This window comes from Capra hircus, chromosome 26 (genome assembly GCF_001704415.2).
Source record: "Capra hircus breed San Clemente chromosome 26, ASM170441v1, whole genome shotgun sequence".
Taxonomy (NCBI): domain Eukaryota; kingdom Metazoa; phylum Chordata; class Mammalia; order Artiodactyla; family Bovidae; genus Capra; species Capra hircus.
The window spans coordinates 27,180,332-27,193,030 of NC_030833.1; the positions used below are offsets into that span (position 1 = coordinate 27,180,332).

Below are 12,699 nucleotides of genomic sequence, written 5' to 3' on the forward strand. Positions count from 1 at the left end.
ATAAACTACTCATAATTAAAATGCCCAATTATGCTGACATCTTTGAGAAAAAAATAAATTTACACCTTCTAAAACTGACTATTCATCCTCTAGAGTGTGGCTACAATAAAAATGAAAAAGAATGCCTTTTAGGAAGAGAGGCAATAAAGAACAAACAAGTAAAACGGAGCCGGGAATTTTAAAGTCTGTATTTTTCTATTAACAGAGTTAGGAAGCAACACCATGGCTATACTAACAGAGAAAGACAGTTTCTGTGTCTCCAGCCTGTGCATAAAAAGAGCCACACTTTAAGGACTTAGTGAGAAATAATGCTTTGCTAGAGAAGCAGGAACTAGAAACAGGAAGAGAGCTACATTATATAACTCTACAAACAAAATTCCTTACAATCAGAGAATTCCACCAACATGTTTGGGAGTCACTCATTCAACAAATATTTACTGAATACATACTATTTGCTCAAATGCCAAATTTATGCTTTTTTAAAAATCTCTCAATTATTGTATAAGGAAAGGAAAGGTTAAAGGGACTTATGGTTGCTATGCTAGATTATACAGTTGTGGACGGAACAGTAACAATACCCATATTGAAGAAATGCAAAATTTGCAAGTAACCAATTGGATCTCTATCCCTCATTTGGCAGTTATGGTAGCTTGTGATTAATTCAAGGGATATTCTTATCAATTTGAGTGTGGATTTAGAGATTTAGGGTTGAAGCAGCACTTCACTTATAATCCCTTCTCTTGCATATCTAAGAGATGATAAAACCTCAGGATTCATTTTGGAACCATTTTTCAGGCCTTGGACAGAGTCTGGCAGCATCTGGATCACTACCAGCCTGGTCTTCAATGCAGAGTGAGCCTAGCAGTGTTCCTCAAGATGCTTCTCTTACTACTGATTCTCTGGAAATGAGAATCTGGTCTCACCATCCATGACATCCTGTTAATTTGTCGTCACGATGCTGCTGTCTCGTCTGCACTGTGATTTGTCTTTTAGCCTGAATACAAATGTACAGCAGCAGAAAGACTAGTGAACTGTTTCTAAGGAGTACAACTTCCAGTAGAGTTTTGTATCGATTATGATCTTTTGTACTGGGGACAAGAAATGTATTTATGTGTCATTAAAAAAGACACAATGTACATTGTCAGTTTTGTAGATAAAATTAATGCTGAGCATTTATACAAAAAAAATTTCAAATGCCAACTTGACTACAGTCACATAACTTTATCATAGCAAAAAAGAAAAGAACTCAATGACTATTACAAAGCTAATTAGATTTATTTAATAAGATTGCAAAATCTCCATCCTATCTTATAAGCAGTTATAACAAAATAAGTTGTTCAAGCTTCTCTTTTCTTACAGTAAATATCATTTATAATAAAATTAAACTGATTCTCTAATTTCACTGTAAAATTTCTATATGTAAACTTGTTTAATAAACAATATAACCTGCAGATACATCAAAAATTTTATTTTGATCAGTATTTTTATCATTAGTTTGCATATATAACTTAAAAAAATATGTGTGGACAAAAACAACTGGTCCAAATTATCATAAATATAAATATTACATTTAGACAAAGAAATCAAGTATAAAAGATTGGATGAATAAGTACCTATGTGAAAATAAAAAGGTGAACACAGTGAACCCTTCAACAACACAGGTTTGAGTTGCATGGGTCCAAATAAAGGTGGATTTTTTCACTAAATATGTCCTAAACATCATGTGGTTGGCTGACTGTGCAGATGTAGAACTGTGATGTGGAGGACCAACTGTAAAGTTTAACGTGAATGTTCGATTGCATAGAAGGTCAGAACCCCAAAACCCAAACTGTTGAAGGGTCAACTGTATAAACCAGTGCCATTAAAAAAGTGAATGTGATTTCTTGTCAATGCAATTTTTGGTTATATTATTGTATTTGTCGAAATTAAGTAAGAGTTCAAAGAAAACCTTTTTCAAGCACTTAATAAATGCTGGGGTCTGTACATGGTTACTAAAATCAATAAAAGACAGCATTCCCTTCAAGGAGCTTCCACTCTATTGGTCCCAATTTGGTTTTATCTGTCAGTCCCTATAAAGCATAGTGGGCCCCTTCCCTCAGTAACATACTTTCAAAAGTTCCAAAGTAAACCACAGAGAACGCAACACAAGGAATAAAAGGATCCTGAAATGAAGATTCAAAGTGAATGACAAAGAACTGCAGAAGCAAGCCCTGAAGTGACCAGTGTATAAGAGGGAAAAAAAGAGTGAAGACTGTTATCTAGAAGCTGGCAGAACTAGCACCATGCTCCTCCAGAAGATAAAACGAAGATCAACAGGTAGGAATAGAGGCACATAAAATGGAAATGTTTCCTCATCTTCCGAGTTTGCAAAGACACCAACTGCCTTACTGAGCTATGGGCTTGAATAATTAAGCAGAGTGTGGATGATTACACAGCCAAAATATTTGCAACTGATTTTTTATATTAAAGCTTAAAAGTACCTAAAAGGGTCCCTTATTCATTAGGTATTCTTTATATTGATTTTAAATATGGTTAAGATTTGACTTCCATCACAGTCATCTATCCTCTTTCTCAACACCAACATAATTAACTCCTATTTATTGAGCCCTTAGCAGTAGCGGCAGTGTTAGTCACTCCATTGTGTCCGACTCTTTGCGACCCCACAAACTGTAGCCCGCCTGGCTCTTCTGTCTATGGGATTCTCCAGGCAAGAATACTGGAGTGGACTGCCATTCCCTTCTCCAGAGGATCTTCCTGACCCAGGGATCGAACCCAGGTCTCCTGTATTGCAGGCAGATTCTTTGCCATCTGACTTACAGGGAAGATCAACGGGTTCCTTACACGCTAATTAATATATTTTATTATCATAAAAGAAATGAAGATTTACTATCACTGAGCTTTCATTAAAGTTCCTAACTTCAAAAGCCAAGTATAATCCATTCACAGGGGAACCTGTAGAAGTTACTTAGGATCTAAAAGTAAAGTGATCTTAACATTCCAAAAAAACTGCACAAACTACATTCACTTTAATAAAATAACAACAGATCAATTCTATCACTAGGAGTAACATTTTCAAAATGGACATATAAATTGTAAAATGAGTGCCCTTTAAATGCGCAAGTTTTAATTCTGATAACGGAATTTTATTAGTCCAATAACGGTAAACGTTAAAAATACAGCTTTGGGTTCTAGGAAACTATAAGGAAGAATTATGATATGTGGGGCTATTTGAATACAGAATTTGATCATTTTAACTTAAAAGAAAAGTGTAAAATGGTAATGATCAGAAAAGTGTTTGTAATTCATTAATTCCTCCCTCTCATCATAAAATAACATTTTGCTTACTCTTTTAGAAAACGAGAGAGTCCAATGGCTGTCAATAATAAAGAAATAAGTAATTTCAGGAGAGGGGGAAGAAGGGGTTGAAATCAAGCTGTATTCTATCTACTCCAGTTGTGTATATCAAACATCACAAACAGAATTATAGTGTTAAATAAGCTACTCGTTCCCCTATAGAAACTGTGAGAAAGAATACAGCCTGGAATTCCACACTTAATTTAAAACTGCAACATGGAGAATAGCAACCCACTATGCATAATGGGACAATTTGAATAGTGAAAACTAAATGGAACTGAAATCACCACTTTCAGCATGGCTTTTCTGACCATAACCATCATTAAAATATCTACATAATCATATATGCAATCAAAACGTCACTTCACACGAAGATAAAAATCTAATCACAGCATTCAATTTCTCACATGTGCAAAAACACAGAAAAAACTACTGGGAAGACATTTCTTGAAAAAAGATGAAAATCTCAGATTAAAATCTGTGGTGGAGTAGACAGAAAAAAGAACACTATAGTAGACGTGTTCTAGTTCCAGCTCTACCACTAATCTCTCTTGCAACTTTAGGCAAATCACTTAGCCTTCTGTGCTTCGATTTCTTCATCTGTAAAATGGGTACACTCCACCTCCGTATTAGGGGGTTGGCAGTGAGAATTAAATGTGAACACTCTTCAAAGAATACTGTACTATAAAGTTCATGTCGGGTTATTACTACTGACATTGTCATTTATCAATCTTCTAGATTTATAACAAGTGAAACTAACAGTGACAAGGCACATGTGAGCCAAAGAAAAGCAGGTAGAACAGACGGCATCCTCCTGCAAGGCACGGGGGACTTACGTCCTGCATTTGGGCGTTGAAGACTGCGCAGGACGACAGCTGAAAAGAGTGAATCATGGCCTGAGCAACGCCCTGTGGGTCAGAATACAGCGCCTCCCAGGTGAGAACAGAGCGGAGAGACTTGTTGTAAATGGAAAGAGTAATTATATAAATGCTGAGCTTCCCGAGGCCTGGAGCAAGTCAGTTAATAAAAGGGCCTGTACAATGAAGGATTTGAACTAGATCAGTGGTTTCCAACCTCTAGTTTGCTGCTGTTGTTTTTTAAGCCAGCTGAACTCTCCTTTAAAAAAATTCGCCAAAAAAAAAATATCAGTTTATAAAACAGATGAAAAGTGGTACTGCTCTGGACGTAGGGGTACAGAGCTCTACTGTTCTCATTTCTGAAGAATTCGCAATGTGCTTCTTCCAAACTCAACAGCCCCTGGGAGTACAGTCTGAAGACCACTGGACTAGATCATCCAATAGAGTCTAGTTTCACGTGTGTATGGTTCTTATCCATAGTCTTTAAAAAGTTTACAATATTAGGCTCTGTAATCTAGCATCTTCATCAAAAGCAGTAGCTAAATATAAATACTTCTGAAATCAGTTAATTACTAAATTTGTCATTAAATTGACAGAAGGAAATTTACTACTGATTTTAGCTTTAGTCGGAAAATACAGGCTGGCATCGCAAACTATATGAAAAATCACCTACAAAGTTTTATTAAAGCACTATTAAAGCACTGGATTACCTGATTCAGTCAACACTAAATTCTTACTTTTGACTCTATAACAGAGTCTGACACACTGCCTTTTGGAATTAAACTCCATATCCCTTCACAAGTAAAACCAAATTGTTGTTCTGGAGTGAAATCCAAATTATCCAAAAACAGATGTGGGGCCAACAAGGACCTCCCCTTCAGCTGTCAGTAAGACATGGCCAGCGACCACTGGCCCAGCCAGTAAGAGTTCAGACTACGCACATGACAGGCAGCTTACGTACGAGGCAGGATGACATGGCGCAGTGTGTGAGACAGGGAGGCAAACGTGCCTAGATGGGAATTCCAGCCCCAACATTAACCAATGTGTGAACCTGGCGAGTCACTCAACCTCCTGCGCTTTCGCTCCCTCACCTGCAGAATGTGGGTCATACGGGCAACTACCTCCTGCGTTGTGAGGTTACACGAGTTCATACGGGTGAAATCAGTATGACACACGGTAAACACTGTGTCTGCTATTACCACCTTGATGACAGGCATGCCTTGGAGATATTGTAGGTTCAGCTCTAGTCCACGCAATAAAGCAAAACACGTGAATTATTTGGTTTCCCAAGTACACAAGTTATGTTTATGCTATACTGTATTCTATTAAATAAAGTATGCAATAGCATTGTCTGAAAAAAACAACATACATACCTTAATTAAAAAGTAGTTTATTGCTGAAAATGCTGACCATTACCTGACCCTTCAGTAAGTTGTAGTAGTAACATCAAAGATTTTAGATCAGAGATCACCATAACAAATATAACAATAATGAAAAAGTCTGAAATGCTGTGAGCATTACCAAAAGGTAACAGAGAGACACGAAGCGAGCAAATACTGTTGGTAAAATGGTGCTGACACACTTGCCTGATGCAGGGTTGCATTAACCTTCAATTTGTGGGGGGAAAAAACCCACAGTGCTGCAAAAACACAAAGAAGCGAAGAACAATGAAAAGAGGTGTGCCTGTAGGAACTCCCATACGAGGCCAAGACAAAATTTTGACTCACAGGAAGAAAAAAAAAAAACTAAATTTATTTAAATAGCCTAGTTTTATTAAAATTTTAAAATTCCAAGATATTTTTCTTATTTTTCATGGTGTTAAAATAATTCCTAGTTTGAAATGATGGTGACAAGTAAATGACAGTTTCAAATATCCTGCCTTGACAAAAAACAACAAAAAAAAATTTAATGACAGTGCACTGGCCATGGTCCCCAGAGGTTTCTGTTGGTTTCTATATTCCTTTTCATGAATCTACAAAATTCAAAAGGCTGGGAACCAACTTTTTAAACTACATAAAAACCCACATTAAAAAGGCAGTTTAAAGCAACAAATAATAAATATTCCATGTCTCTTCTCCCTTCCATTAACATTTGTAACTACAAACTGAGCTCATTTCTCTCTCTGCCTCCAGGCTGAGTACAAACTTAATTAAAAGAAAGATGATCCCAAGTATAAAAGACCTCGTAGAGTAATGTGAGGTAATTCTAGAAAATTCTGTTGAAAATACCAATTTATCTAGTTTTGTAAAGAATTTACCCATTAACAGGTTCAGCCTTATCATAACCTAAAATCAAGTTTACTTAGGTAACAACTATCTATTTTTGTAACTGCTAGATTCTGAATCAAAAAGAACATACTTAATATTTAAAATATGGTTTTAAGTAGCTTATATTGTTGAGTTTAACAGTAATAAATGTATGATCTACCATTTAACATTATCATTTACCAGCTTGTGGAGTCTTATTTCCCTAACCAGGGATTGAACCCAGGCCACAGTAGTGAAAGCCCAGAATCCTAACCACTAGGCCAACAGGGGATTTCCCAAATTAATGGCCTTTTAATATGCATTCTTTTTGTACGCACAAAGCTTATATACTCACCCTCTATATTTTTCTGTCCTAAAGTCTTCTATCAAACATTGACATTACCACTTAAAAATGTAAGCTTCCATCACGATTAAAATAAGAATACAGTGGATTATACATTAACATACATGTTTATTTCATCTGCAGTCAGCTTTCCAAACATTTCACTTAATTTCATATTAGCAACTTAAATGTCACCATTAGTGTGAATTTAGTACTACATAAAGAATGCCCTGGGACTCTTTGTCTGAGGAGATGTCAACATCATATAATAAGTACAGAATTTACCCTTTTAACCATGGTTTATTGAGCTGTGAGAATAATGCCGCTTTCTGTTTTTAGTAGCATTAAGCTGCTGCTGTTACCTGAGCATGCTGGCTTTGTGCAAGCTCCTCTTTCCTGCGTTTCATGAGCTCTTTTCTCAGCTCTTTGGGTGCTCTCTCCACTTCATTTATAACCTACAGTGTATAAGCATGCAGGAGGTGGGGAAAAATACTTTCTCCACAGCAAGCATTTATGTGAGCAGACAAGCTACAAGTCAGATAAAGCTGTTAAAAAGTTCCTTTCAACATGCATTAGCACAGGTGTTAGTTTGAAGAAAAAGAATGAAAGGATAGAACATGCTTAATCATAGTGCAGAAAGGGACATTACACCATATAAAGGTTAATTAGCTGCTTAATTATCCCTACATATCATTCTCTCTTAAATTCGAAGGTGATCAGTAAACAATTACTTGCAGCACTGACGCTGAACTAAAGGTGATAAACCTAAGTGACCTTGAAAGATCATAAAATTACAAATGTATCTATTGACGTTGTCTACTGACACTGTTTGATATCCTGGATATAAGGAAAACTAACGCCATTCATTTATAAGACTGCAACATTTCATGATTGGCTTGATAAAACCAATGAAATAATTCTAAATGAAATCCACTTAATGAGATCAAAAGAAAAACAATAGTAAGCCTTAGAATAACACAAAGGAGAAATAAATGCACACTAAGTTTTCTTTTTTTATAAAACACCATTTTATACATGGTGTGATAAAAATGAACATATTTGAAAACTTTGGGGTTAAATTAGAATAACATTCTCCTTTGCTGATAAATTAAGCCAAAATCAATAGTCAACTTTAAAATCTGTAATATAAAGCCCTCAAAAAATAAGTTTAGTATGCTATGATTTATTACACCAGATAAAGTATATTATAAAATAAAGTGTATTTTAGAGCTCCTTCTTTTAATCACTTCAAAATCCGAGATGTGTATTCCACCTAAGAACAAATCTATAATCCAACTATGAAAGACGATCATGTGTTTATAAGTAGAAGCACCAAAAGCAACCAGATTCCAAATCACCACATGCCATTTATGGTCTGTGAAAGAGACTGATTTTGATTTAACAAGTGTATTTAAAATTTCCCATCAGTAATCTCTCATGAAACCAAATCACCATTAAAAAGAAGAGACTCCCCAAATGCAAGAAGTTTAGCAATAAGGAAAAAAATACATAATTATTTAAAATATGCATACCACAATCTCAAACTCGTTCAATGGCTAAACTTCTCCTACTCCAAAACAGTAACAATAACTAGAAACAGTTTTATCTCTAAAATTAAATCATATATTTACCTATAAAATTTTTAAAATTTAATCTGATATTAGAAAACAACCTTTTAATAAAAACTATCCCGTCTATCCATGGTTTTAAGAAAAATTAACATTTGGTCTCAATAAAGTCATACATCATGGTATATAAAGCAATTCTATATGAAATAAAATTAACAGTAACAAAACAGTAATTTTTAGAAACGGAAGCCACATCAAATGGCTATATACCATTTCACTCATCTTTACCTACAGAAATCAAAGAATGTACGATTAATATTTGATTCTATCCTTTTAAAACCAGATCCTGAAGTTCAGCAATATGATATTCCATTTTCTGCATTTCACTGTTAAAATCAATGAATCTGAGTATTGGGGACATGCAACAAAAGTGAAAATGTATTCACTAGTTTGGTTGATGTTAGTTTGCTCCAAAACTAATAAATCTGATCATAATATTGTCCAAGGGGTCTTTTATATCATTAAAAGATAAACTCTCCTCCTACACTAAAGGATCAGAATAAATTATAAAATTATCTCTCAAAACTGCTAATATGTAAAATTTCTCTTAATTTTATTTTAATTGGGGAAGAAAAAGACACATTAATAAAATATGTAAATCCGCTTTCTGAAACAATGACAATCTTTCATAGTAAATAATACCACACAACAGATTCTATGACAATATGGAAGAGTTTCAGGAAAAATGAAAAAATTCATTCTTGTCAAATGACTACAGATATTTTCCACCTGTGATTGTTCAAAGTATCTCACACTTTGATAAACTTGGAGATATTATTTCAAATTTCAGGTTATTCAGCTTTTGTTTGGACATAGTATCTGAGAAAGGTACTCAAGATAATCAAGAAAAAATAATTTTAAGCATGAATTAAATTTGCAAATAAATACTAAATTAAAATACTGTTGCCACCTGCAAATAGATCATAGCATGTTTTCTTGAAAAAACATCACTATGTCAGGACTTAAACGTTGCATTAATAAAGGAGGAATGATAGGTTACAAGGAAAATGGATTAGACTCAATTTGAAGTCTTGTTTCAAGGGTTAGCTGGATATTTAATGTGTGTCTGTGAACTTGAAAAGGTCATTAAAACCTTCTCTACTCCAGTTTTCTTGGCAGTAAAACTAGGTAACATCTGGCCTTACTGCTACCCTACATGACTGCTGGGAAGACTGAAAAAAAAAAAAGAATGAGTGCCACTTAACTAACAAGTATTATCTTTTATTCCTTAAACACGTGTACGCTGAAAAGGGTAGTTACACTTACCTCCTTCTTTCGGTTCTTCAACACATTCTGAAATTTGGACAGCTCTTTTTCTTGGTCACCTTTAATGCGCTTGGCTTCATCTCGCAAGCGATTTGTGTGTTCCTGCTCTAGACGTTCAATGGTCTGCTTCTGCTGTTTTTCTAGATTTTCAATCTCCTGATCATACTGTCGTTTCTTGCTCTGTAAAATGATGTAGCTCAAGATCATTTAACATGAATGCTCATATCAACTTATTATACTGAAAATGTTTCCTAAGAGCACATATTGATAACTGGCATTTAAACTTAGTGATAAAATCCGTACTCTCTGCAATACTGAACAACTCAAATTCACTAAAATATGTTTTTAAAATTTTTCAAAAAGATGAGCATTTTCACTTTTTTCTAATAAGGAAAATACTTTTTTCTATTATATAAGTATAGAATATTCAAAAATTATAGACAATCCAGAAGAATATCCAATTGCTATGAAATACTAAAGTAAGAAAAATTTCAATATTTTTCCTATATAATTTTTGATAAATCAAAGGTCATATCTGAAGTCTATTTTAAAAACATACCATTACTTGTCATTTTCAGAATTATTCTTCCTCATCAAGAGTCTTAAAATAAACGTCCTATTTCATTGAAACAAACCTTTGAGAATTATAAAGCTATTCTCTCAACAAAAGATTCCTGTTTATATAATACTTGAATAACACTGCAATTTTAGACATAGGTACTTATTTGTAAAGAGTGTTTTCTTTTAAAAAATTAAAAAGCAAAATATTTGGAAAATATGGGGAGAGGAGAAACACGGTTTTTGTAAGGTTCTGAAAAAGCAGAATATACTGCAAAAATACTCAATGAAAACAAAAGCTCATTATTTCCTTAGGAATTCTCAGTTAGGACCCAACAAATGAAATCAGCAATGCCAAACTTCACACAAAACAATCCTTACCACTTAAAATTATAAAACATAAGAACTATAATCAAAAAAAAAAAAAAAAAAGAACTATAATCAACCATGAATCCTATAACATTTCAAATGATCCTTTTTTCTAACCTACATTAAGCTAGATGTTCAACATAGGTTATTGAAATTTTATATCACGTTAAAAATTCCTTTTCCAACTTTGGACACAAAGTAAAAATTTAAAGACTCAGTGACAATGACCCTTGACAAGTTAGCACTAACTTCTCTAGCAGCTGTGAAAATGGATGTGGAAGCTTAACTAGTAGCCAGAGAAGTAAGCATATTCTGAAAAATCCCCCAAGAAGTTCTAATACTCAACCGATTTTGAAAACAACTGCTCTAGAGTAGCTTAAAATCTTGGATTCTGAGAGGTAAAGTTTTAGCAATAAAAAGTTGTCCAGCAATAGAAATTTGCAAACCACCTATTAGCTTCATGATTCCAGATTTTCATGACATTTTAATCAAAGATAAATGAAGACACCCAACACACTGTAAGTCAGGCAAATGGCCTAAAACAGGAAGAAAAGAAAAAGATAACATCCAGAACACCAAAGAGAAAAGGCCAAAAACACATCACAAAGCCAGAGAAATCTAGTAAACAGAGACAAAGTTATAAAACCTTCCGGCAGTGATTTTTTTAAGCAGTAAATTTCTTCATGAACAAAATGGTATAAAATTCCAAGACTTTACCATCATCTCCTGCTCAAAACGTCGGAAAATTTGCTCTCGCTGTTGCTGCAGTTTGCCATTGAGCTGCTGTTGGGCTCTTTGTTCTTCTTTTTGAAGAAATCTTAATTCCCGAAGTTCCTGACGTCTGATAAAATTTAATGGTGACAACAGAAAAGGAGGAGCAAAAATTACACCATTGAAGTAATGTTTTACAAGAAAAAACTTGAAAACTAACATTTTCTTCCAATGGAAAAGTAATAAAACATAACTCAAAACTAGCCAAGACTACTCATTTCTCTATTCTCAGACTCTGCAGAGACCTGAGAAGTCACAAAGCCAGCTGAAATCACGCTGTTTCTCTACTCACCTGAGAAACCTCAACTCTTCGGTTTTGGAGTCACTATCAGTAACTATCTTGGACGTTGTTACACTTACTTCTACACCATCAACAACAAATTTGCGTGTTTTCTTCAATGTTTTCTTTTGTCTTCTTGTTTCCTGAGGAAGATTTTATTTTAGTTAGGCGTTATATGGGGAATACTAGAGAAGGAAAACATATTCTTAAAAAAAACAAAAACAAGAAACGGAACTAACTGCTATGAAGACTACACACACAAAGCTGAACAGAAAGCAGTAAGACATCTCTGAAACCACTTATACCAAATACACCGCATCTGATTGTCACATGACTTTACAGATGAAACCAATCTTTTTCAAGTGAAATTATGCATTTTGATGATATGCATGTATAATTTTTATACTACATCACAATTAGGCACAAGTGGTAATGATCAATTCACAAAAATGAGTAATTAGTACAATCTTTACATGTTAACAATCCTTTCTTCCTCTTTCTACCTTGTAGGTTCTCAGACACCTCTGTTTTTGTTTCAGAAACACAACGCCATTAAAATGAATTCCTGGGGCACATCCCTCAAAAGAATTTAAATCAGCAAGTCTGAAAAGGCTGAGGCTTTTATTTTGAAAAGGCTCTCAGATAACTTTAAAACACTGCCACAACTGAGATTCAAAATTCATTTAATCAACAATATCACCAGCCCTCCTTCATTTCAGGGTCAGAGATGGAGGAGTGATTTTAGAGTTACTAGAAAGACAGCACCTCCACCACACCACCCAACGTACCAGATCTGCCAGCTAGCTACTGCCTGAAATTCTTTATCAAGACCAAACTCTTCATTCCTCAACTGGCATCCAAATGTTTTTTAAAGGCAAAGAGAAACAACAGAAGTATGTAACACTGCTATAAACACATCTTGGTAAACATGTAAATACTGAGAACAGATAATTACTTAGTTGTAATAGGTGGAAATGGTTAGAAAGCAAAGGGATCAAAAGGAGAATGTGAAAATACTACATTTAAA

At 34.4% G+C, this 12,699-nt stretch overlaps 1 protein-coding gene across 2 annotated transcripts in view; it reads right to left on the reverse strand.

Moving 5' to 3' along the window:
• Nucleotides 1–12,699, reverse strand: part of SLK (STE20 like kinase) — a 61,352-nt gene that overhangs the window by 10,861 nt on the left and 37,792 nt on the right. Inside the window, exons 10-13 of one of the 2 annotated variants that reach the window (XM_005698431.3) lie at nucleotides 11,685–11,815; nucleotides 11,339–11,462; nucleotides 9,695–9,874; nucleotides 7,163–7,255 (exon numbers count right to left, since the gene is read on the reverse strand). In XM_005698431.3, the coding sequence (XP_005698488.1) occupies nucleotides 7,163–7,255; nucleotides 9,695–9,874; nucleotides 11,339–11,462; nucleotides 11,685–11,815 (528 nt within the window). The remainder of the gene's footprint in view (nucleotides 1–7,162; nucleotides 7,256–9,694; nucleotides 9,875–11,338; nucleotides 11,463–11,684; nucleotides 11,816–12,699) is intronic. The other variant, XM_005698432.3, reaches the window with a different exon arrangement.